This window comes from Mandrillus leucophaeus, unplaced genomic scaffold (assembly GCF_000951045.1).
Source record: "Mandrillus leucophaeus isolate KB7577 unplaced genomic scaffold, Mleu.le_1.0 Scaffold3, whole genome shotgun sequence".
In the NCBI taxonomy this organism is placed as follows: domain Eukaryota; kingdom Metazoa; phylum Chordata; class Mammalia; order Primates; family Cercopithecidae; genus Mandrillus; species Mandrillus leucophaeus.
The window spans coordinates 4,762,728-4,788,383 of NW_012103142.1; the positions used below are offsets into that span (position 1 = coordinate 4,762,728).

A 25,656-nucleotide genomic window follows, 5' to 3' on the forward strand; every position below is an offset into this window, starting at 1 on the left:
GTATATTTCCCTTTCATTTTTGAAGGATATTTTCTTGGGTATGGAATTTGAGGTTGATGTTTTTCTCTTAGCACTTTAAAGATATGATTCCATGGTTCTCTGCCTCCCTTGTTTCTGATTAAAAGTCAGCCATTATTCCTGTTGTTTTCCTGTATGTCATGTGTCTTTTTCCCTTCCGGCTGCTTTTAATATTTTATCTGTTATTTTTAGTATATCAACCTTGATACAATTATATGTGGTTTTCTTTGTATTTATTCTGCTTGGGGTTCACTGACCTTGGATCCCTGGATTGATTTCATTCAACACTTCAGGAAATTTCTTGGCCATTAGTTTGTCAATATGTTGTTGTATTCTTTTTTTTTTTTTTCGAGATGGGGTCTCGCTCTGTTGCCCAGGCTGGAGTGCAGTGGTGCAGTCTTGGCTCACTGCAGCCTCCTCCTCTGGGGTTCAAGTGATTCACCTGTTTCAGCCTCCCGAGTAGTTGGGATTACAGGCGCCCACCACCATGCCTGGCTAGTTTTTGTGTTTTTAGTAGAGACAGAATTTCGCCATGTTGGTCAGGCTGGTCTGAAACTCCTGACTTCAGATGATCCGCCAGCCTTAGCCTCCCAGAGTGCTGGGATTACAGGCGTGAGCCACCACACCCGGCCTAATGTATTGTTTTATTCTTTCCTCTGCTTCTGGAACTCCAATTATGTTTATGTTAAGCAGTTTGCTATTGTCCCCAATACCTAGATGATCCTTTTTTTTTGTTTTTCATTTTTTTTCCTCTTTTATGTTTCAGTTTGGGTTTCTGTTGACATGTCTATCCTCAAGTTCACTGGTTCTTTCCTCTACTATGTTCAGTCTGCCAATCCCAGCAAAATAATTACTCATCTCGAACATATTTTCATTTCTAGAATTTCTATTTGCCTTTAAAAAATACAGTTCCTATATCTTTGCTGAAAATCTTCACCTTTTTATATATGTCATTCACCCTTTCCAATAGATCTTTTAACATGTTTATCACAGTTATCTTAAAGGCGCCATCTGAGAATTCCAACATTTGGGCCATCTCTGGGTCTTATTCTGTTGGCCTGTTTTCCCTCTTGTCAATGGGTAGCATTTTCTTGCTTCATCATATGTCTCATAATTTTTTATTAAATGCCAGACATTGTATGTAAAGAACAGTGAAGACTAAAGTAGAAAGGGTGGCTGTTACTATACATGGGTCAAGTAAGCTTAGTCTATAGTTGAACCGAGCCTGGGCTTTGAGTGAGCTCACCTCTACTCTCAGATGATTTAAGGGTGGGATTAGAAGCTTCCTTTTAGTAGGACTTGGGATCTAAGAACTGAGTGACTCGGTTTTCCTGTTCTACCCTCATCCTTCAGTAAGCCCCACATAACTGCACTGTGGGGTAGGGGTGTGGGTTTCTTTCTCAACTCTCCAGCTCCTTCACCAAACGTAGATGGCCACTGCTCCAGTTTAACCCCTCTGTCCTGATGTCAGTTACCTGTCTTTTTTGGTAATCCTGAGATCAAACAATTTTTTTTTTCTTCTAGCCACTGTGGTCTGCAGATCAAAGCTCTGGCGAAAATCCATGCCTTTGTTCAAGACACGTGAGTGTTGCCCACTTTTCAGAAACCACCTGTTTCAAGGGAAGATCTTGCTTTGCTCCTCCCCCCAAGCTGGTTGTTTTTCTCATTTCAACAAACATTTTAAAACACCTACTGTTATCTCATACTCTGCTATGGTCTCTGAAGGATGCCAGAGAAGCATATGACATGAACCTTGTCCCCAAATACTTTACACTGTCTTTGGGCAGATAAGAGTAACCCAGGAAAAGGATACAGGAAAGTTTATTAACAGTGCATCAGAGGGTGTACAGTGGCATAGCACAAATAGAATACATAATGTTCAGCGGACACAGAGTAAAGAGTGATCAAGAGAGGAGAGGTAGGACTGATCAGAGAAACCTCTGGTAGGGGGTGAACATAAGCTAATTCAGCCTTGTGGGGCATGGTGACATCCGCTGGGACAGGTTTAGTATGGCCTGTGTCAGCAGAAGAGGAGCTAGAACATGTTGACGGGTGACTGAAAAGGGGTGTCAGAGAGGACCCTGGCATCCAGGTGGTCTGGAGGGCACTTTCTCCTTTCCCACTGTGATGAGAAGGGCAGGTAATCCCATTTCATGTATGTTTGAGCTCCTGTCTTCAAAAGGAGAGCCTTGCATGTGTTGTAATCACGCTGGGCCAGTGGCAGCATAGTGTCTATGTGTACACTCACATGTTCATTCATTCAGGCCTCCTCTCTGTGGGATGTGAGGGGTGCACAGGGGGCACTTCTGTGCCTCTTAGAGATTTTAATCACTAACTGGCTTCATATTCCCAGGACACTGAGTGAGCCTCGACAGGCAGAGATCCGGAAGGAGTGCCTCCGACTCTGGGGGGTGAGTGTCTCCCCCAGCCCATTGCTGCTTCGGGGCAGGGAAGCCATAGAGAAGAATGGGGTTAACTCCCAATCCTGTCACCTTAGGGTCTCTCTGCATCCAAAAATACATGCTACCCTCACAGCATCCCAGAGGTTGACATCTCAGCATTGCTGGTAGTTACCTCCTTGGCCCTTTCACTGCAGGTTTGACCCTGCAGCTGGGTCAGAAAGGACTAAGGGGTGGGGTGTGGGGAGGTGGACTGGCATCAGTTTTGCAACTGGTGGCCCCATGTAGCAGCACTGATCACCGAGAGCCCCAGAGAAAGGGCAGTAGCCTTTGGGGTGCATTGCCACAGGGTCTGAAAGGGAGCAGTGAGTCCACCTCCATCCCTGTCAGCCTAGCCTCCTTTGTTGTGTGCCATTCCTCCTCCCCAGTCTGACCCTATCCTCCACCTGCGTACACTCATACACAGCCTCGGTCAAACAGGCATTTGAAAGTCAAGGCTCTTTGCTGTCTTATTTCAGATCCCAGACCAGGCTCGTGTGGCTCCTTCTTCCTCTGACCCCAAGTCAAAGTTCTTTGAGCTAATCCAGGTAAGACTGGTATCTGTGGTGGAAATAAAAAGTTAGAGATCTGTCTCTAGATGTGGATAGTATCACTGAGGCCCCAAATGCATGGCCTTCAGAGGGTTTGTGCAGATGCCCCTCATGGATTCTAAGGGGCAGAGCTAAGGCTGCCACAGTGGGGAACCTTTGGTATAGGGTGTTGAATTCCCCAAGAGCAGAGTCAGGCCAATGGAAGATTCTCATCTTCAGTGCCTGTGCTCAGCATTCCTGCTACCCAAAGGGTGGTTCTGGCTGTGTCACCCTGGCAAGTTCAGGGTCCTGTGGGATTTGCCTACAAAAGAGACATAGAGTGTAGGATGATCTTAGACAAGGGAGCTGGGCATAGGGTGAAGGGAGCTGCCAGGGAAGCCCACAGCAGGGTTGGCCTAACCCCAGCTTCTTAGTCTTATTTCTGGTGACCTGGTCCTCAGAGTTCTTTTGCCCTGTTTCTTCCTACCACTCAACCTCCAGCTTTTACCTGGGCCTCATTTAAATCTGGCCCAGATCATGGGCAATTGTGCTGGTTTTGTGGGGGTCAGGGAGTAGAGACCGAGGTTCAAGATGCCCTCAAAAGAATAGTATGTGTACAATTTTCTTTTTTTTTTTTTTTTTTTTCGAGACGGAGTCTCGCTGTGTCTCCCAGGCTGGAGTGCAGTGGCGTGATCTCGGCTCACTGCAAGCTCCGCCTCCCGGGTTCACGCCATTCTCCCGCCTCAGCCTCCCAAGAAGCTGAGACTACAGGCGCCCGCCACCACGCCCGGCTAGTTTTTTGTATTTTTAGTAAAGACGGGGTTTCACCATGTTAGCCAGGATAGTCTCGATCTCCTGACCTCGTGATCCACCCGCCTCGGCCTCCCAAAGTGCTGGGATTACAGGCTTGAGCCACCGCGCCCGGCCAGTATGTGTACAATTTTCTAAATGGGGTAAAGAGATCACTAAACTGTTCTCAAACCAACTGCTGGAGAATCCTTGCTTTTAGTTTTATTGAAGGGGCAGCTTTTATATTCTGGTGACATTTTCTTATAGGTCTGGTAAATTGATCTGTACCTGGGGACTCAGTGTTCTTTACTTTTCCAGCCTCTCCTAATAGGTCCTACAGGAACATTCCAAGCAGATGGAAATAGATCCCATTTAGTGCACAGTTAGGTAGAGAAGGGGGTACAGGGGAGCATATTTCAGAGAGCCAATGCTTCCTGTCCCTTGCCTTGTCGAGCCTGCCCCCAGCCCATATAGGCACCCATACTGTCCCTTCCCCCAACCTGACAGTGTTTTCTCTGACTCGTGGCTGCAGGGCACTGAGATTGACATCTTCAGCTACAAGCCCACACTGCTCACCTCTAAAACCCTGGAGAAGATCCGCCCCGTGTTTGACTACCGCTGCATGGTGTCTGGCAGTGAGCAGAAGTTCCTCATCGGCCTGGGGGTAAGTCTGCAGCTGGCTTCCTGCCCAGCTTGGGATGGTGGATTTGCCCTTTGTGGGAATCTGGACTGCTGCCTGCCACACTTGGTACATGTTCTCTTGGCACTAAGTAGCTGTTGCTTTAACTCTAGTGAAGGTATTTCTTGAAACTTTATTTCCTTTCTTCCTCTGAGTTTGCCAAGTGTCATTCATTCATTCTTTCATTTGTTTCTTCAACTCTGTGCATTGCTAAAGGGAACACTGCCGCTTTTCTTATGATACAGAGCTTCCCAGGCTAGCAGCGTGGTCAGCAGGCTAATCTGGCTTGAGTCCATGCAGCCATTCCTTTGCAACACCACCACCACCCCATGCCATCCCCCGTCTTGCAAAGATACTCCTGTCCCTACCCTGGGCCCCCTGGAGTCTAAAATGAGGTGAGGGAGAGCCTTGGCAAGCTCTTTATCTTACTTAACTGGGTAAAGTCATTGCTTTTTCCTTCAACTCTTGACTTGTGTTTCTATATAATTTGATCCTGTCTTCCTCAGTTACTTCTTTTGTGTCCTCTCACACTTTGTCTTTTTCTCATTTTACTTACTCTCTCCTTCTCTGCTCTCTGGACTCTTCACCAAACCCACCTTAGACATACACGAAATTGGATCTTTTTTGAGGGCCACTAATTATGGACTTAGGTCTTTTGAGTGGTACCCTGCACCTGTTCCAAGGCTGAGCCAGATCTCTGCTTCTCTTCTGCAGAGGCACTGGAGAACACTACTATCATTATCACTAAAGTATAATGGATTTAATTTCTCATAGACATTTTCTTCTGACATTTCCCAGTCCCATCAGTTTATAGCTGCCAACTAAAAGCTCTTTTGAGAAGTAAGCCTTTTATCCTTCGATGTCCATGCCTTCCTTACCTGACTGTTTCTCTCTGCCTATAGAAATCCCAGATCTACACGTGGGATGGCCGCCAGTCAGACCGCTGGATCAAGCTAGACCTGAAGACAGAGCTGCCCCGGGACACTCTGCTATCTGTGGAAATTGTGCATGAGCTGAAAGGGGAGGTCAGAGATGGTTCTGCTCAAGTGTTGGCCCTGCAGCTAGGGGACTAGGGAGCTGCTGAACCTGGCCTTTTGCCCTGAGTTAACTTGGTTACATTATGTGGTGGCTGACAGGGCCGAAGGCTGGGCTAAGGGTTTATAATGACTCTTCTCCCGGAGCAGTTGCTCTAAGCCACAGTGGTTCAGGTAAGGAGGAGCGCAGTCTCTGTGCATCAGAGGAGACCTCGATTGTCTCTGTGCATTGAGGGCCCTACTGAGTCTACGGGGTATTTTTTAGCAGCTGATTTAGTTTTTGACCAGAGATCCCTTGGGAAAGAAGAGACTTTGGTATTTCTCAGGAGCCATGAGTATGAAATCTATATGGTAACATTCAGCACAGTCAGGAGGAACAGTTGGCAAGGGGTGTAAGCCAGATCCTGGCTGGAGTGCCATGGCAGCAACCTCACTGGGTTTGAGGTTCAAGGGGCCTCATCACCCAATGCCTTGGATCTTACCCTGCTCAGAAGCCCAGGCCAGTTGTTCTGAGAAGCAGCTGGGAGGGAGACAAGAGAAATATCCCGCATTTAGAGCCCTACCTTTCCCCTGGCTATAGGCGGAATGGAGCCAGCATGCCATGGTGGGGGTTAGTGGGGCCTGAAGGCTGACGCCTGGCAGATTGGGCAGTGTACTTACTTATCCTTCTAGGGGAAGGCCCAGCGGAAGATCAGTGCCATCCACATCCTCGATGTCCTTGTGCTGAATGGCACCGATGTTCGGGAGCAGCACTTTAACCAGCGGTCTGACCTGGGCCCCAGGGTAGGGAGGGTGGGGGTAGGCCAGGGCAGCTTGGGAGGACAGCAGCCTCCTGAGGTGTGGCCCCTCACCCAGGCCTTCTCTGCTTGTCCACATCCTGAGTTTCCCTCTCCCACCCACTGGGTGGTCCCAAAGTCAGGGTGAGAATTGGTGTTGCCACTTCAGAGTTGGCTAGGGCTTGGGCCCTGGTTATCAGAGATACCAGCACACTCCATTTTGCCACAGCTGCTCAGGTTGAGGTATTTAAGGTTGAGCAAGAGGGTGACCTTGTGGGAAGATGGGTACTCCTTGGAAGAAATATCCTGTGCTTGAGTGGTCCCATTTAAGTTGCTTCATCTGAGTGGGTGCACTGTGGTGTCCATGCTTTGGGGTGACAGGGCAGACACATACAATAAAGATGATACTTGAAGTTCTAGTGGAGGTGACTGAGCACAGCTGAAGGCATACTTCAGGAAAACCAACCGACATAGTGAAATTAGAGGTCAGAATCCACAGGGGTGGGGCATGAATAAAGACGTCGGTGGAGAAGGGCAGGGCGGGCATCCTGGGGGACATGGGTGCTGCCTCTTGGAGCAGTCTTGCCACAGATTCAGAAAGTTCTCTGACTGGAGCTGTGAAAATGCCCTGGGGGTAGGGGTGCTGGTGGAGGCATCCTTGGCTTGCCTCTGAGAGAGACTGTTTGGATTGTAGAATTCAGCTTGCCGAGAAATTTGTGAAAGCCGTTTCCAAGCCCAGTCGGCCTGACATGAATCCCATCAGGTGAGCGTGTGGTCCCTCCCCTCCATGCTTCTTTCTGGCTAGTACCTGCTGCTTCTGTCCAGTGAGGGATGGGAGGGCTGAGTGGAGGGCACTAGGCAAGTTGGTGTTAGAGACAAGACCATTCTTGCTGAGAAGTTTGTTTGAGGGCGCTAGGTAGGTGACTTGCCCCAGAGCATCTCCCCATCCTGCCTGGCAGTGGGTGAACTTCATTCCGAGAGGTTAAGGCATCCTTGTTAAGATGCACATGCTTCTGAAAGTGCCAGCCCACCTCATGAATCACCCGTTCCCACTTGAGCATTGTTAGCACGTCACCTGGCCTTTTTATTTTTTTTTCAGGTAAGAAATGGGTGCTGAGGGAATGGGAATTTTGAACATGAAAAAGAGAAGAATGGTTTGAGGGAATGGGACCCCCAGTGCTGAGGGAGAAGGCCAGGGTTGTTGTAATGTTAGATAGTGGGAAAGTTCCAGGACCCTGAGAGGGAAAGGAGGAAGAGAACAGTCAGGAGGAGACAGATGGAGGACACACTTTTCCAGGGTAGGCTGAGGTCTGAGGTTATTGCCAAAGGGTACTGCTTAGCCCTGCTCTTGCGGGCTTCATGTGGCTGGAGACTGAGGTATCTTGTTTACACTTTATCCACATTATTTTTGTTCTTTTTAACATAAATTTACTTAGTTAAAATTAAATTCAGTATTGAGAATGCACTTTATAGGTGGCATGTGAAAGTCTCAAAGGAATTTCTGTCTGCACTTTAAAATGTCCTGTCTGCTAGGTCCTGAAAGACAGCTCCCAGGGGCAACCTTGCCTTCATTGCTTGTGGTTTGATTGCTGGATTTCTGGGAACCTTCCCCACTAGCAGTTCCAAAGACATGTTCAGGACCCCCAAGAGCTGAGCGTGGGCGTCAAACAGGAGCCCTGCATCCTTGTTAGGGTTTCCCCACCCGCTGTGGATAATAGGACTATTAGGACTGTTTAGCAGTAACTTGTTACGGAAGGCCTAAAATCCATGTGGACAGACCTGGGCAAGAGCCTACTCCTTGGTTTTCTCCCCTCTGGTGATGGTGAAGATGACTTGGGGGTGAGAATGCTGACAGAGACATCTTTGTCTGCCAGACTTTTCTTCCTCTTTCTCCCTCCTGTCTTCCAGTATCCGTAGTTTCACTCCCGAGTTGCCCTGACACAGGCCTGAGGAGCTGCTTGGCAGCTCTGAAACCCAGGGCTTGTCTGTGTAGAACAGCCACAGGGCAGGCTCGGTGTCCTTGCTGCCGGTGGGCTGGGTGGTTTCAGGGAGGGCCTGGGGCAGAAGCCAAGGTCAGGTGCAGTCTCCTGCCTCCCAGCTGCCTCCTGGACGAGAATGTCCCCCAGGAGGCCTTTGTCTCTGTCCCTCTACCCGCAGGGTGAAGGAGGTGTACAGACTGGAAGAGATGGAGAAGATTTTTGTCAGGTGAGTGACTTGACCGGTGAAGCTCAGATTCAAGAGGAGGTGGGGGTGCGGCCGTGTCCTGGAGTCATCCTCCGTTTCATAGAGATGGGTCAGGGGTGGGGTGGTGAGCTGGCTCCAGTGGTCCCCTCACCTCATCTGCCTCTCTGCAGCACCGCTGCAGTCAAGAGCCCCCCGGCTGAGAGCTGCTTCAGCATCCTATCAGGAGGGAGCCAGGTGGGCTGTGTCAGGCAGAAATACGGGCTCATTGATGCTGTCACAGTTACGATGGGCCCTGCGAGGGGCAGAGCAGCAAGCTGCTGGAAATACCATAAATCCCAGCTCCCGGTGCTGAGAGAAATTGAGCCTGGAGGGGTAGAAGGGGCATAAATGCGTCCTCATATTCTTAGTGGTGTGCGGGTGCTCACAGATCTGTCTCCTGGGTGTGCTTATGTGGAGGTTACATTAACGCTTTAGTGGCCACAGTATTGCCATGGGCACCCATGGTATCAGATCTCACCCTTACTGGTGTTACCCTGAAATCCTCCAAGCAGCAGTGACACAGCAGGGTCATTTGTTACTCCCCTGCCTCCACTGCCTGAGTAGGAATTCAGGACCTGAATTCTAAACTCAGCATGGCCACCCACTCACTCGGCTCTGTGCCTCAGTTTCGTCTTAAGTCAAACCAGGATCAGATACTACAGTTGGGGTGATTTTATTAGTCAGAGACTAATTTTATCAGCCAGGGCCTTTTCTCTCTCTCATGTACATACCTTCTTGGGGAAGTCAGGTTGGAGATGAAGATCATCAAGGGCTCCAGTGGCACCCCAAAGCTCAGCTACACAGGGCGTGATGACCGGCACTTTGTACCCATGGGCCTCTACATCGTCAGGACAGTGAATGGTGGGTGAGGAGGGACTGTTCCCGCCATCCCCTCCCCTCTCCCCTCTCCCCACCAGGTGATGGGCCCAGACCCTACCTGAGCCAGAGCGAAGGGCTCCCAGCTAAGGTGGGTAGCAGCTAGGCTGGCATTTCTCTGAGGTGTATGTTAGGGGACAGTGTTCCCTGAGCCTCTTCTGTTCTTCCATGGGCCCTGGGAGTTGGTTAGGGAATAGGGAGAGAAGCTCAACTTGTACACAGCACGTGTTGTTCTCACGGCAGGAAAAGGGCCTTCTCAGTAGACAGCACAGATCCAGAAAGTCAAGCTTGGCTTCTTCCATTTTGCATCCCCCTTTCTTCACAGCCCTCTGGCTAACAGAGTCCTATATCTGTCAGAGTCCTAGAGATGTTACCCTGATGGCAGGTTGGCAAGACTGGGATGGGGTCGTTGAGAAGTCATTGCTTAGTCATTCTCCTGGAGCCCCTTTGGGCTGGTGATGAAGGCTGCTGCCTCACGGGCTGTTCCCTGCTTGCTTTTGCGGGGAGGCCACCAGGAGTGGAGGAAGGCACGCACCTGTCCTCCACAAGTGCTTTGTGTCCCCTTCTGGGCTTCATCCCCTCTTCCTCCCGTCAGAGCCCTGGACTATGGGATTCAGCAAAAGCTTCAAGAAGAAGTTCTTCTACAACAAGAAAACCAAGGACTCTACTTTTGACCTCCCCGCAGACTCCATTGCCCCATTTCAGTAAGTAGCTCTCCTCCAAGCCTGCCCTCCTTAGCAGCCTCAAGTACTCCTGCAGGATGTCAGCCAGCTGTCCTGGGGCACACCCTGGTTCCTGAGACTGTTGCCCATGTAGGGGTTCCCCTGAGCACAGGCCTGAGAACACCTTTGTGGGGATGGCAGCCCCCTGCAGGTGTGGCTGGGCCTGGGTAGAGCTGGTGAGGGAAGCATGATGCCTGGACCTGCTGTGATGGTTACGGGCCTGGCTGTGAAGGCCCATCTGGGCAGCGTATCCACCCCATGGAGCAGCCACGTTTCGGTGACATTCCAACACTGGCCTGATGGTGGGAACATGCTGAGGGCCCACAGCCCTGCCCCTTGGCACTCAGGGTCCCAGCTGTCCCTCTTTAGGACCCGGTGTCCATTAGACTGTTGGTCATAGGCTTCCCCAGCAGCCCTAATGTGCCTGTAATTAGCCACTGACATTTTCTGTCACCACACTACTAATACTGTTCTGTTAGAGAAGCACAGACAGATAAGCCAGGAATATCAGTCATTGTAGGAATCCAGTTGGATGCAATTAGCAGCAACAGCTGTTTGTTGGGAAAAGTTGGTTCTGGGAGGCAGGGCAGAGCTAGGGCCTACTGGGTACCTTTTGCCTGCCAGGGGGAAGACCCTCAACTAAAGTCATTGACAGATCCCTGCGCGCGACACCCTTAAGAACACTTGACTCTGTGCCATCTGGGTGCAGTCCCCTAACCTCTTTCCCCTCCCTCTCCTCCCAGCATCTGCTACTATGGCCGGCTCTTCTGGGAGTGGGGGGATGGCATTCGTGTGCATGACTCCCAGAAGCCCCAGGACCAGGACAAGCTGTCCAAGGAGGATGTCCTCTCCTTCATCCAGATGCACAGGGCCTAAGAGCCTCAGGATGCGCCACCCCTGCAGAATGCCCTGTCATTCCTGAGACAGGGCCACCTGGGGCCCATAGTGCTGGCTTCTTCCCCCTCTTGAAAAGGGACTGGGGAGCACTGCACCTGGCATGAGGAGTGGGTGGCCTCCTCCCCATCCCCCTGAAGAGCTCAGGCAGGGCCCTGCAGAGAACACTCCCACGTTCCTTCTGGGACACCTGCCTGGGAACTTTCCCCTGCCAGGACTCAGCCTGAAGGAAGCTGCTCCTGAGGCAGGTATGAGGTCAGTGCCTAGGGCACGTGGGGCCGATGGAGGACATGTCAGAGTGGCAGAGCTGTGGGCTCTGCTGTTCTCTCCTGCATCCTGTAGACTCACTTTTCTGAGTTCCACGCACTGCCCTGAGGGTAGCCATGCCCTTGCTTTGCCCAACTTTTTATTGGGCCATCCCTGAGTGGGTGGAGACTTGCTGTCGTGAGCTGGCCAGGAGAACCTGCTATAAAAAATCACAGTTTTGTTTCTTTGAACTTACTGTTTGGATGCCAAGTTGGAGACGATTTTCTTGTCTCCTTCCCCCATTCATCCTGGCCTTCCCTGAAGTTCTTCCTAGCTCAGAGGTCTGACAGTCCAGCAGGGTGGGAAGGAGGGAGTGTGGGCCATCCGTCCCTGATACCACATTGAGATCCTGGGAGCCCTCTCTTTCGTACTGAGTATGGAGTTGTAGAGCCATCCTAGGTCCCATCCCCTCTTGGTCCAAACATTGGGCAGCACTAGATGGCAGGAAGCAGCCTTGAAGACCCGTCTTTCTCTCCCCCACAGCAGCAGTGGCCCCACCAGTAACCAAGGGTACCTCCAGGGGTTTGGGTAGCACTGCCCTCTGGCAGTCATGCACCACTGTCTGCCATAGCTGCTCTAGGGTCTTGACAGAATTCTGAGCTGGAAGTGCAGCTCCCTTGCTACCCTTTCCCTTCCTTTTTCTTCCCTAATAGGAGGTACAGTCTGCTTTTGTTTGTCATTATGTGGTCACTCCCATTTCCTTTATCTTGTCCGACAATGCAGAGAGGAGGGGGAGCTGGGCCGTAGCTTGGGGTGGGGGAGGGCACCTGTGGTTGTTTTTAATGGGAAGTACCTCTCAGAGATGTTCATGCAGGCTCCCTAGGGCCCCATCCCAGTGCCAGGCTGGTTTCCATGGAGATAGGGCACTGAGGCTCCCGTGAGGTTGGAATCGACTTCACCATGGGGGTCCTTCAGCCAGCATCCAGCTCCCCACCCCCAGGCTGGCAGCAGCACAGCTGAGATGCTGTATTTCCACCCAATTCTGGGTATATCAGTGTGTCTTGCAGAATCTTGGATCATTAAAGATAAACATATTTTTAATGCCTGTGTGGCTCTGTGTTGGGGCTGCTGCTGTTTGTCCTCAGTGCTTTGTGGTCTGAGACTGGCTTGGATGAAACAGCTTGGGTCAGAAGTGAAGGGGAGGCAGCGCTACTCAAAGCAGAGGAGAGAAAAGAGGGTTTGTTTAATCGGAGCCTGTCCAAGCTCTTGGGCCCCTGCAGGGCTCCCAGGGCTGCTGCTTGCTGCTCAAGAGGGGGCCCAAAGAAGAGTTGGGGGAAATTATGCAGCTCCTGTTAGAAGCAGGGACTGCAGATGAATGAACCCACAGCCCCGGGAGGGCAGAGAGGCACCTTCCCCCCTTACATAAATCACACATCTCACTCCATGGTGGCACTGTGACAATCCAAGATCAGTCTGTGTGACTAAAATAACAGAGGTGTCAGACCAATTAGTGTCACTAGACTTGGGGGAAAGAGGGAGGGAGAGATGGTTTCACTGACCCTAGCCTGCCTTCCCTCCAAGGAGAGCTGGTTCTGCCTGCAGGGGGCTGTGCCTGGGGGCGGGGGATGCAGATACTGCAGGCACCTCCCTCTCTGTTCCCAGCTGATTTATCTACCAGTTAGTCATCGCCCTGGTGCTGGTTCCTCCCAAAGTCCTCCTTCACTTTGCTGGACTTCCTCACTTTAGCCCCAAGAGTCCTTTGTGGATGACCTTAGCTCCCTGGGCAACTCCGTCCCTTGTTTTTCCTACTTAATTGGTTTCATCTCAGCCATCCACGCCCTTCCTCTGTTCTGCCTTGCTGCAGCCTCCTACCTGCTCCCCTCCTTATTCCTAAGCTAGGAGTTAGAGTTGGGGGGTGGAAGGGTAAGGGGGATGTCTGAGTTTGCTGCTCCTGCCACAGCTCCTCCTCTGATCAGCCCCACCCCTCCTTCTCACTACAAACCCTACCTGATTTACTAGCCACTGTCACCGTAAGTCTGTCTGGTCATTACCATGACTCTTGCTGCCCGCTCGCAGCCTCTCCAGCCTTGCCTGCCTATCGAAGATGGATTAACTCCGCACTCCCCCAGGATTGCCACATGACCACTTCAAGTCCCCAAGCCGCCCTTCACTGCACAGACTGCACTTTTTCTGCCATAATTACAAGCAATGGCACTGACTGGATGGCATGACAGTGTGTGGTGGGGGGATGGACAGGTGGCACAATGTCTGCTGCTCAGCCCCAGCAGTGCCCGAGCCCTGGAAGTAACTCCCACTATTTGGCTTGGGAAGTGCTTCCCACTGTCTCCTTACTTCCCACTCGAGCTAGGGGCCTTCTCCTCTATTCTAAATTGTAAGCCAGAGCTTTCCCTTGAACATCTCTTCTTCCTTGATTCCTGAGTGCCGCCCCTGCTGCTGCCCCTTCCTGCCCCTGGCCCCCACCCTCCGCTAGTCAGACCATGACATGTACTCAGCAGATGGGAATAGCTTTGTGTTCTTTATTGCTTCTCCCTTGGGCTAAGGGAGGAGCCAGCACCATGTCCTTCTGGAGACCTGGAACCCCCCAGCAGGCCAGGGAGGCAAGGCCTGGGCCGCCAGGAAGCCATGCTTGAACACTAGGTTGGGAGGGGAACACCCCAGCACCTTGGTCCTATTGAGGCTTGAAGTGCCTGCTTGGTCCTGATCAAGGGGCCAAGTGGAAGCCTGTGCTGGTTGTGGGAAAGTGCCAGGCTCACATAGTCCAGTAGGCATAGACGAGGGTCAGGAGGATGAAGATGGCCACAGAGAGCAGCATGTTCTTCCGGTTCTCTTGCTGAAGAAACTTCAGTTCCTTCTCTGGGAGGAAAGAGGGTGATAGGGATGGGACAGGCAGTTTAGGCTCACCTGTTGTTCTGCTCTGCCTCTCCAATGAGTGGGTACACACTGCTGAGGGCAGAGACGCACCCAGCCACCTCCTTACCCATAAAAATGACCCTGCCCTTCTTAATCTGCCCAAATCCTGACATCCTTTTGGCTACAGACCCAGCCTAATAAAGTCCCAATGCCCAGTGCTGCTCAACTATTGCTCCTTAAATGTGGTTGAGGTCGAGGATGAGGTGGGTGAGGAGTCACCAAAAATGCCACACCTGAAAGCCCGGCTAGGAGGTGGTGTGACATCGCCAGGTGAGTCCACTAGCCTGTCATGGGGTTGGCTGTGTGGTGCTCAGCCCTCCAGGTATCTCCTCCACCTCAGAAACTGAGGGCGCCTGGGGCCTCCTTGGGCCCGACAGTGGAGGAGGTGCCAGGTGGGCCGCGTGTTTCCTGAGTCCCTGCCCTCTGCCGGGTGCCTGGTGCAGCAGAATCTAGGGATGCTAAGATGCAGTTTGTGTCCGTGAGGCAGCTGGTCTTGACTCTAGAGGAAATCAGTCCTGCTGCTCTATGGCCACACTTGTATCTAAGTATCCCCTCCAGGTGACACACAAGTAGAGGGTACTCTGTGAGGGCTAAATTGAGTGGTGGTGTGGTTTTGTGTGAAAACCGCTAAACTTGAAGGGAAACGGATGTCCCATCCCTGTCTGTCCTGGGCAGCGGAAGGAGACACCTGCAGAGCTATTCTGGGCAGGCCAGACTGAGTCCAGGGCCCAGGCTGCCCCAGCCCAGACATGCTGAACTCCAGGCAGGGCCAGTAGGTGTGTACTGTGCCTACGGCATTCTTCAGACCAGCGCTTCTGGGGGGCTCCCTGCCATTAGCGCCTTCCTGGGGCTGATTCTTGGCCAGGCCTGGTCCCCCAGGCGAGAACACAACAGACAAGTCTGAGGAGCACCTGTAGACCGTGGTCCTCCCCAGCCTTCAGCAGGGAGCCCACCAGCCTGCCAGCCGCCCTCTAGTGCCCCGCCGGGCCTGGCCTCTACCTGCCTCTGCCCCCAGCGCCCAGAAGGTGGCGGCATCGCTCCACCCACAGGAGCCCTTGCCGTACCCACGTGGGAAGTTCGGCATCCTTTACCCCTCACTTCCACTGCACGGTTTTCCTGGGAGGGTGTGGTGGGGTGGGCTGGGCTGGGGGGAGAGCAGACTTCCCATGTCTGGGTGAATGAGTGTCTTCTAGACCTGGCCACGGCCACATCCCTTCATCCCAAAGAGCAGACAGACCCACAGGCCGTCTCATCCTCCCTTAGAACAAAGCAACAAACCCGCTCTCCCACAGGCTGCTGGGCCTAGCAGGGGTGTCTGCAGCCTCTGGGGGCGGGCTCCCTCCCAAAGAACCCCCTTGCTCCCTGCTGCCTTGTCAGGCCCCTTGGGCTTCTGACCCTTCCTGGCTCTGGGGACTGGAGGCTGGGGCTGGTAACTGAAAGGAACTTTCTTACCGTAGTTGGAGGCTTTGCTCATTAGGCTGTTTTTCTCCTTCTCCAGGGACCTCCTGTGAGGGGGAAGGAGTTTCATGGCCCAAATCCTTTTCCTCTTCCCCACTTGAGGGGCAGCTGGCATGCCAGGTTGGCAGGGCTTGGGTCTTGTTCGGGGGAGGAGGGTACATTGAAGCTAAGATGTCAGATCTAAACCCTCTGCCTCAGGTCTACTTTGGGGGACCCAGGATAGATACAAGGGGTGGGGGCCTGATGGGGAAGGGTGGGGTAGCTGGGCAGGAGCATTACCTGGCCTCTGGGCTCAGCTCCTGGCTGTGGAGCCTGGAGTTCACGGCCTCCAGGTCTTTCCGACACTGGGACAGCTTCTCCTCTAGTCCATCGATCTGAAACAAAGGCCACAGAGAGGTGGGCTGCTGAGGCTTCTAGCTCTCAAAACACTGGGACCGGGAAGCAGGGCCTCCGGGAGTCTTCTTGGACAGGTGTTGCCTCCATTCGTTTTGGCAGGGCAGGGCACCCAGGCCTATCTTCCCTGGAGTATCTTTGTTTTGCTGTCCTCTGCCTCCACGTGGTTCAGCTCTGAGCTGCATAGGACAGTGGCCTGAGCCACGCTGGAAATAGCAGTGGGTGTTGCCCAGGGTCTCCCAGCTGGCCCAGCCCTCTGGGCCAAGCACAGGTTGGGGGCGGAGAGAAGCAGCCCCTTGATCTGTTGTCTCCCCAGCATGATGCCCCAGTTGGGCCCACAACAGGAGCAACCAGAACCCTGAACACGGCATGCACCTTCCCCACAAGTGTATCCTAGAGTGGCGGAGACGCTGTGAAGAAACTCTGGCTTCCAGACACTCCACACATGTGGGGCCAGGTGATTAGACATCTAGGGGCAACGCAAAGGTGTTTTTCTCATTGACATATTTCATCTTAATAACTTAGCAGTTCAAGTTGTAAAAATAAACATTTTTCTGTGAGAATCAAGAAAAATCACTGAGCAAAATCCTCAAAAACACCTTTCTTCCTTTCTGACTTGGTTCCTAAGCAACAACTTTACCTACCATCAAGGTAGCAAAATAGTTAAGGTATCTGTTTTTTCCATTGGTTTGATTAGAGTTTCAGAGAAGTGTTCTTGGGGAAATATTTGAGTTGTGGAGAAATGTTTAATAACATACTGGACTGGATTGTCCAAACCTGGGTCCTGGCACCATGCATTTGGCATTGAAAGTCCATCTTCCTGTGTCTGACTCAGTCTCCAGGTGTTTAGCTGGCCATCTCTCTGGCTGGCGCAAGCCTGGGTGTCAGTGGGTAGAAGGGTTCGGGGGGCTCTGTGACCCTCCCAGCAGCTGACTGAATAGTGCCTCGGAGCCCCATAATGCTCCATTTCCCATCTTTGACTTCATTCATTCTCGTCACTTCCCTAGGAGACATGGCAAATAAGACCTCTATTTCATGAATGGAAGAATGGGGGTCCCCCAAATGGAATGACTTTCTGAGGAGTCAGGGTGGGACACTCCTCTCCTTATCAGTCTCAGCCAGTTCTCTGCCCCATTTGCTTCTGGAGTTAGCCCCTGCAGGGTTAGTAATAAATGACTGCAGGTAAGATCCCTGCCTCCCAGGATGGCTGGTCAGATGGTGGCAGGCATTCTGGGGCTGGGTGTCAGGGGAGTCACATTCCAAGTCTCTGGACCTTCTGCCTCTCTCTCTGGAGAACACCCATCTCAGCCACTTTCATGTCAGCCACTTTTCCTTCTTCCTGAGGAAGGCCTGGCAATGACACACCATCCACCCCTGCCCTGCAGCCCCACCACTGCCACCCCCGGCCCCATAAGCAGGGCCCTGTGAGAGGGAGCAACCGCAGAGCCTTGAGTTAATTGCCTGGTTAATTGTGTCATTTATCTGCTAATGGGCACCCAAAAGGAGGGCAGTCCTGGGAAACAGACCCAGCCAGGAGATGGGGCTGTCCCTGGGGAGGCCAAAGGCCTACCTGGAACCTGCGCAGCAGGGAAATGAACACAGGGAAGCCAGGCTCAGGGAAGAGTGGCAGCCCCATGCCAGTGCCTCAGGTCACCATGCGGCCTCCCGTTTACAGCAGCACCCCCAGCACACAGCCCAGCCCCAGAGTACCCTGAGACTCAGTTTCCTATGGTGTAGAAACCACAATCAGAGAACCAGATTCCACTTGAGCACAAATAAAGCTTAATTCTTGATGCCCTACCTCCTCCACCAGGCTTCCCTGCTGCCCTTGGCTATGGCAGGGGAGGGGGTGCATTCCACCCTCCTCCTCCTGGCAAATTAACCAGTCCTTCCTTCATGAGGCTGAGTGTATTCTTTGTTGCCCTCCTGTTTGTGTCCAAACCCTATCTTCCCAAACTCTAGGGGTCTCTAGATGGTGCCAACTGGCAGCCCGTAGGTCAGGTCTAGCCCACAGATTGGCCCATTCCACTTATATATGTGACCTGCCTGGTCCTGGCAGAGGCCTGAGTCTAAAGCTTCTGTCCTAGAAGGAACAGTGACCATCTGTCTCCTCTTTGTGCCCACCACAAGGCCTAGCCTGCTGCAGTCTTTGTATTTTTAGCCACAATGAGTGGAGTTGAGCTTGGGTGGAACTGAGGGGCTAGGACAGACGGTTTAGGTCTCATGTAGCAAGAGTCTGAAACCCTCCCTCCTCATGTCCACAGAAGCTAGAAAAAGCTAGGAGAAGGAGAAACAACTAGACATGCACATAAATTATGCGCTTTGCAGATTGCCCAGTGCAAGTCTTAGTCCTAGGTGAGATTTCTCCTTACAGCCTTTGAGCCAGGCCTTGGTTTGCATGTCATTCTGGGGAGGGAGCAGGTTGGGGACTTCCATCCCTCATCACCTCTGGAAGGCTACCAAGTGCCCAAACAAGTGGTAATTGCCCCCAGAGCAGGGCCAGGAACTCATGCTAAGCAAAATCTTAAAATTGAGGTTGGCAAACCACAAGTGGCCAAGCCAATCTGCTATCATGCTCTGGGCAGAGCCTGCAGAGCTGGCAGTCGGGGGCCTTTATCTGAACAAGCCCAATTTATCTGCAGTTCCACTGAATATTCCACTTTCATTTGCCACTTTTTAATGAGGCTTAAACGGTCGAACACAAATCAAGGTTTTAGGGACTCAAGTTCTAACCTCCCTCTATGAATATTTATGTCCTGCTGACAGCTCTCTCTGATTCCCTTCTAAATAGCAAGTTCCCCTTCTTTATAACCCAGCTGCTTGATGTGGGCTGAGTGAGGGGAGGCTAAAACTGTCAAGAGGCTCTTCAGAGGCCACAAACCCATCCTCAGAAGGTGACCCTGCTGGGTCCCCAGCACTGGGCCTGGTTCGGGAAGCTGACAATCAAACACCCTGCAGCATTTGCTGAAGCAGGAGCCAGCTGTCAACATGGGTGGAGAGACTCCGGGGGACCTGGCTACAGAGGCAGGGAGGGAAGGTAAGTCCAGATGCCTCTTTTAGTTGTGGCTGGGGTCAGGAGTGGTGGCTACAGAGCAGAGCTGACACAGCAGGATGGGCCTGAAAGGTGGGAGAGGACCCAGAAAGGGGGTCTTAAAGGAAGTCCTGACTTGGATTTTCAGCCAACTCTCAACTGCATGCACACGATTATGTACTTTGCAGACGACCTGAGGCAAATATGCAGTCTTTGGTTAGCTCTCTCCCTGCCACCACCAGGCTGAAGGCAACAGAGGACAAGACAGCCAGGACCAGGAGAGAAGACGTGGGGGTTAGGACCAGATAAGGAGACAAATATTAAGAAGATTCTAGAAGTGCCAGAACTGGGCAAGCAGTTGGGAGTTCAAGTGCCCAGAAGCCTGGAATGGTGGTTCCGGGTGAGCGAGTGGTAAGGAGCATGGGCTATGATCAGTGCCCTTGGCTCTGTCACACTTGTGGTACGACCGGGCGAGTCCCTTAATTCCGTGCTCAGTTGACTCGTGTGTAAAACAAAGATAACCACGTTTCGTATTTCAAAGAGTTATGTGAGGATGACATGGAGCCATACAGGTAAGATGCCCAGAACATGCTTTACACGGTCAGAGTTCAGTAAGTATTTGCCATCTTTATTACCAGAGAGTGGTTTGCACTGGATCTTTGGAGAAAAAAAGAAAACCTAATTAGTCCATGGCAAGAGTAAGAGAAGGTGATAGAAGCAGAGGTGTGGCTGGGCACAGTGGCTCATGCCTGTAATCCCAGCACTTTGGGAAGCCAAGGTGGGCGGATCATGAGGTCAGATCGAGACCATCCTGGCCAGCATGGTGAAACTCTGTCTCTACTAAAAATACAAAAATTAGCCAGGCGTGGTGGTGCATGCCTGTAGTCCCAGCAACTCAGGAGGCTGAGGCAGAAGAATTGCTTGAACCCAGGAGGTGGAGGCTTGCAGTGAGCTAAGATCACACCACTGCACTTCAGCCTGGGTGACAGAGCAAGACTCTGTCTCAAAACAAAACAAAAACAACAGCAGGGGTATGAGGTGGAGAGGAATCTCCATGGGTTGCTGACTGGCAGCGCAGGGAGGAGGGCCCCTCTAGCTCGGATGTGGCCATTCCCAGTCCATGAAAGGGTTCAGCAGGGAGGGCCCCCAGGGTAGATGTCAGAACAGCAACAGGCCACAAGCCACCTCGCTTCACTTGCTCTAAACATGGCATGGTGGGAACCTTGCGATCCTGCCCGGGGAAAAAGCTAGGGTGGGCCTCTGGAGCCAGGGCCAGGTTGCAGACATGGCACCTGGTAGAATCCTAGCGTGAGAGGCCTGGAGCCATGTCCAAGGTGGAACAGCCTCGGGGCAGTCTGGGCATCAGTGGGCATCTGAGAAAATGTGGAACAGTAGGTGAGGCCCAGCAGCCACAACCAGGGCTTACCCACACCATGGTTCTAGGCAGCCTGAAGAGGCCCCATGGAAGGGATCCAACCAAGCCCAATAGGAAGGGAAAGTTATATTCTGAAGGCCATGGGGGCTCCCAGGACTCCTGCCCGACAGGCTGCATAGTAGGGCCACCTGGCAGGAAGAGGCATGGCTGGCTCAGGTGCCAGGACTTGCTTGGAGCTATCAGGGGGCAGCATTTCTGGCTGTGACTGTAACCAGCAAAGTGGAGACAGCCAAGACAGAGACCTAGACGGCACTCAGGCACAGTGTGGTGGCAGAGAGCAGGTGCCCCCTGCTGTACAATAACATTAAGAAGCACCCATGCATTATATTTATACTCAGAAAACCAAGGTCAATTTTTACACAGGGGAAAAGAGCACTGTGTCCCAGTCACTGAGATGAGTCAGCAGGGGGCGCAGGGCTGCGATCTGCAGGGGCTCAGGGGACCCCAGGAGGTAAGAGAGGCGGTGGTATGAACCCACTGTAAGCCAGCACACTGTGCTTCCTGGCATCTGGCCCATCCTGAGCCCTTGGAGGTGCTGTGTGAAGACCTGTGTGAAGCCCTGTGCAAGTGGTCCAGGGGGCCAAGGAACAGGTTGACGAATGTGAAGGGTGTCATGGGAGAAAGTCTGTTCTTCACCCAGAGACCAGCAGTGGCTAAAAACTGCCTGGGGTGATGGCGGAGGGGGGCAGTCTGCCTAGACAGGGGAGACACAAAGCACGAAGAGGGGAGGAGGAAGGAAAAAGAGGCATATGAGGCAGGGAATGGAGAAGGAGCCTCCCTCAGGTAGAAAGGTGGGAAGCGCCCCAGGGGAAGCCTTGGGGACTGGGACCCAGCAAGTGTCTTCTTTAAACAGAAAAGCCCCGTAGTGATGCTGCCTAAGTCAGTATGAGAACTGCTGCTTCTCAGTATCAGAGCCTGGGGCATGGAATTGAGGCCTGCTAGGTGGAGGAGTGAGCTCAGCGAGGAGACCCATGAGACCAAAGGCCCTCCACAGAGGGGGTGCTCTGTGCAGAAGAATGAGAAGATCTAAAGTCAGCCCGGCAGTCAAGGCCGCAGAGGCTATGTTGTAGGCCTGAGGGGTGCTGGGGACAAGACCCTAGCCAAGTAGGGCCGTCAGTCCTGCTGGCTAGTGCCAAGAGCAGAAATGGCTTCTTCATGCCCAGCAGCAGGGGGAGGGACTCTTCCTGCAAGCACCCGGGCCTGGAGTTCAGCAGCCCCTAGGCAGAAAAGCAAACTCCCCTCTGCTGCCTGACTTGGGGAATATCACCTTATTCTGGGAGCTTTAAGGAAGTCTCCCTGGGGTCCTATATGCCGTAAAACTACTGTGTTAAGAGAAACTGTAAGATTCGTCTGAAATCCCCGTGAGGCATCTTTTCAGGAGCGTAGGCCCTCTCAGAATCAGAGCCCCACAGAGGCCTCACTGGGGGCAGGGAACTTCCTGCCAGCTCATGCACAGGTAACCGCCCAGCATCTGGCCAGGTCAGCTAAGGGGTGCCAGCTCCAGGGCTGGCTGCTGTTGGGGGCCTCATATGCAGCTTTTCTTCTGCCAACAAGCATGAGACAGTTGGAGCCACAGGCTACCGTTCACTCCATTCTCCTACTGAATGGTGCTCCCACAGAGCATCTAGACGGCCGGGGAGGTGGCTCTCTGCCCACTCCCTAATGAGCCACTGTCTAGGGCCAGACCTTTTTCTGGGAAAGGGCAGAAGGCACCCCCAGGGCCTGGCGCTGGGCCACACAGGCCACTCTGCTTTCTGGTTTAGGAAGTTGTTTGCTGTCTCTCCGGCCTTACTCTTATGAGCTTCTGGCCAGTGAGTGACAGGTTTGCCATAGGGTCAGGCAGTGGCATGGGGCATACCTTGCACCTGGCTGGCCAGGTCCTTACTGGGCACTGAGACCTTCCAACAAAGAGCGTGGTGCCAGGGTAGCTGAGCCAAGCTCAAGTCACGGAGTCTCCAGTGTCTGCGTGACAGCATGAGTGTAAGCAGCCTCTGGAAACCAAAAGTCCAGACAAAATGGAACCACAACAGTGACAGCAGCAGCAACACTTCTGTAGTCTGTGCTGTGTGCCAGGCACTGACCTACACGCTTTACACTGATTAACTCACGTAATGCTTGCAAGAACCCTGTGAGGTGGGCGGTATTAGCATCCACATTTGACAGATGGAGGGAACTCAGACATGGGTAACTGTCCAGGATCACACAGGCATTAAGTCTGGGAGCTGGGCAGCCAGGTCTGTGCCCTTAACCACCATGCCACATGGAGAAGGCAGCGCTCACCAGCTCTGAGGGACCCCTAGCTCCTGGACACAACCTCCACACCTTACCCCCCCGGAGCTGGGCAGATTGTGGGCAGCTTCCTGTGTCTGCAACCACTGTGCAAGGGCCCATCTGCATCTTACAGAGGTGCAAGCTCCCGTGCAGAGGTCTTCAGCACCTTGCCCAAGGTCGTGTAACTGGGAAGGGGCAGAATTGAAGCCTGAATCTGGGTTTTTCTGCTTCAGGGCTTATGCTCTTTCCACCACTTCAAGCTCTTTCTCCAAAATCCCTCATGAAACCATTCATGACAAAGAAGGGTTCTGCAGAACAGTCATTCCACATCCCAGCTGAAGCCCATCTAAGCTCACTGATCTGGCTTCAGCAGATTCTCTACTTGGAATAATCTTGTACGAGGCTGTGCTCAGTTTCTGTCTACATAACAGATACTCTCTGTGAGGGAAAGCCCTGATTGAAATGTGTTTGCTGAGACAGAGGAGACAGGAGCCCAGCGTCTGCCCTTACACTGAGCCAACTCAGTAAGCTTCACAAACATCCCAGGCATCCTGCCGCAGATCACCTAGACTGTCAGAGCACCCTCCAAGATTCACTCAAAACAGATCCAGTTTGGAGAAGGAAAAAGGTGGGCTACTCGGGCCTGAGAAACCCTTCTCTCCCCAGCAGTACTGAAGCCTTCCCTTTCACTTGCTAATTCACAGCCAGGAGAGTGGTGTCAGCTGTTTCATCTCCAGCCCCAGCAGCCTGGGAACTGGATTTTTGAAAATCCACTCATTTTCGCACGTCAGGAGACCCCAGGACATTTATTATAATGGGTAAAGCAGCCAAGTGCCTGCCCAGATGGTCTCTGGCAAGAGTGCAGGGGCTTTCCATCTGGGGCCTTCAGGCTCCACAGCAAGTCACACGGGGGTCTTGGGCCTCAATTTTCCAGGTGACCAGCCTCAAACCCCAAAGGGCCCATTATCCCCACATGGTTTAAGGGATGTTTTTCTGTGGAGGCAGCTCACAGAGCTCTGTGGGGGCAGAAAACAAACCTCCGTCCATGGCTCCCCACATCAACAGGCCCTGTGAGGATTTCTCTCGCAGAGTGTGCAGCTGAAGACGGCTGACCTTCCCAGTTTTTAATCAATGAACAATTTTCAGGAAGAGCAGGGAGAGCCTAGGGGCTTGTCACTTGCCTGGACACGCACCCCCATGCCAGGTCGGAAAGGCGAGGGAGCCGCTGCAGCCCACGCGAGTCCCGACGCCTTCCCGTGCGGAGACGGAGGCCGAGCCAGCCCTACAAGTAACGCCCGAGTCAGTCCGCGCCCGAAGACCCCTGCTGTCCCTGGGCTGGAGGGTGGTGTGGGGTTTGTTTTCTCTTCTTTCCCCCCGATATCTATTTTTTGATAAATTAGCAAAAGCTTCTTCATCGCTGAAAGGCTCAAAGCACTTTTCAAGAACTGGCATCCACCCCGAGCCTTATGAATTCATTAATTAAGATGCTGGCAGACAGCCACTCCACACACGCCGCCATCCAGCCGCGCTAGGTAATGAGGTTTTAGTCTCCTGACCCCCGTCAAGTGGCGCAGAGCCAGACGCAGGCTGCCGCGAGAAATCACCTGCCGCGAGAAATGGCGACCTGTCGCTCCCGCCTGACAGCAGGTGAGGCTCATTTAATGGTCAGCGGCCCCTGAACAGTCCTCTGCGTGCTGCCAGCCTTTCTCCCAGCCCCTGGCTTGGGGCTCTGGGCTCCCAGCAAGGTGGCGTCTAACCACCTGCTCTACTGTGACCTCCTCACCTCTGACCACCCAGTCACTCGCTGGGCCCAGACGTCAGGGTGGAAGGTTCAATGCTTCCTCCTGCCACTCGAGCCACTTCAGCAAATATTTATTGACAGTCCACTCACCTGCTCCTAGCCCTTGTCTCAGGAAACTGGGAGGTTCCCCTGAGCCCTGTATACAGCCTGCTCCAGAGCAGTGCTCCACACTTGGTGCTTCTGCCCGCCCTGCCCCACCGAGGCTACTGCAGTGGCTGGCACCATATAAATAACCACAAGTGTCAAGCCTTCCGGTGCTCTTCCTGGCCTAGGCCATTCTCTCCCCTCAGCCTACCACTTCTCCCACATGGTCAGTGATCCTGCCCTATTTTTTTTTTTTTTTTGAGACGGAGTTTCGCTCTTGTTGCCCAGGCTAGAGTGCAATGGCGTGATCTCGGCTCACTGCAACCTCCATCTCCCAGGTTCAAGCGATTCGCCTGCCTCAGCCTCCCGAGTAGCTGGGATTACAGGCATGTGCCCCCATGCCCGGCTAATTTTGTATTTTTAGTAGAGACAGGGTTTCTCTATGTTGGTCAGGTTGGTCTCAAACTCCCGACCTTAGGTGATCTGCCCGCCTCGGCCTCCCAAAGTGCTGGGATTGCAGGCGTGAGCCACTGCGCCCGGCCGATCCTGCCCTCTTTTTCTGGTAAGGATTCCAGTGAATTTTCAATGACTCGCATTAGCTTTTATTCCTTACAGCAGATACTGTCAACTGGCCAAGACAACACCAACTCCCCACCCCAGCTCCTTTGCCCACCTCTACTCCAGAAGGTGGAAAACCTCAGCAGATGCTCTCCCAGCCTCACTGCAGCTACGCTTACTCATGACCCAGTTCTGGTCAATGAGACGTTCCAGAAGTCAGCTAGGAGATTCCTGGGGAAGCTTATGCTTTGTTGATAAAAGGGACAGTGTTGTTCCTTCCTCCTCCTTCCTGACTTAAAGTTGAATCTTACGACTGGAGCTGTGGCTGCTATCTTGTGACCACGAGGAAACAGCTAAGATAATGCAGAAATATCAACCCTGACATAGGTGAGCTTTTGAACCAATGCCAGTAGCCACCTTTCTACAAATTTCTTTTTTTTTTTTTTTTTTTGAGATGGGGTCTCTGTCG

The 25,656-nt window shown here is 52.6% G+C and overlaps 2 protein-coding genes across 5 annotated transcripts in view; one reads left to right on the forward strand and one right to left on the reverse strand.

Annotated features, from left to right (window-relative positions):
- CMTR1 (cap methyltransferase 1) overlaps nt 1-12,326 on the forward strand; it is a 54,323-nt gene extending 41,997 nt beyond the window's left edge. The window contains exons 14-24 of the mRNA XM_011986623.1: nt 1,543-1,599; nt 2,372-2,429; nt 2,936-3,004; nt 4,308-4,439; nt 5,357-5,479; nt 6,161-6,252; nt 6,959-7,027; nt 8,422-8,469; nt 9,236-9,348; nt 9,959-10,067; nt 10,829-12,326. Of these exons, the coding sequence (XP_011842013.1) occupies nt 1,543-1,599; nt 2,372-2,429; nt 2,936-3,004; nt 4,308-4,439; nt 5,357-5,479; nt 6,161-6,252; nt 6,959-7,027; nt 8,422-8,469; nt 9,236-9,348; nt 9,959-10,067; nt 10,829-10,961 (1,003 nt within the window). The 3' untranslated portion in view covers nt 10,962-12,326. The remainder of the gene's footprint in view (nt 1-1,542; nt 1,600-2,371; nt 2,430-2,935; nt 3,005-4,307; nt 4,440-5,356; nt 5,480-6,160; nt 6,253-6,958; nt 7,028-8,421; nt 8,470-9,235; nt 9,349-9,958; nt 10,068-10,828) is intronic.
- Nucleotides 9,822-25,656, reverse strand: part of CCDC167 (coiled-coil domain containing 167) — a 27,769-nt gene continuing 11,934 nt past the window's right edge. Inside the window, exons 2-6 of one of the 4 annotated variants that reach the window (XR_001006735.1) lie at nt 15,894-15,988; nt 15,609-15,661; nt 14,000-14,099; nt 12,079-12,295; nt 9,961-10,004 (exon numbers count right to left, since the gene is read on the reverse strand). Coding sequence is in view for 2 of the 4 variants with exons in the window: in XM_011986621.1 (XP_011842011.1) it covers nt 9,989-10,004; nt 14,000-14,099; nt 15,609-15,661; nt 15,894-15,988 (264 nt within the window). In the remaining 2 variants the exon portion in view is untranslated. Of the gene's footprint in view, nt 10,005-12,078; nt 12,296-13,741; nt 14,100-15,608; nt 15,662-15,893; nt 15,989-25,656 lie in introns of those variants that run through there. The other 3 variants (XR_001006736.1, XM_011986621.1, XM_011986622.1) reach the window with 3 other exon arrangements.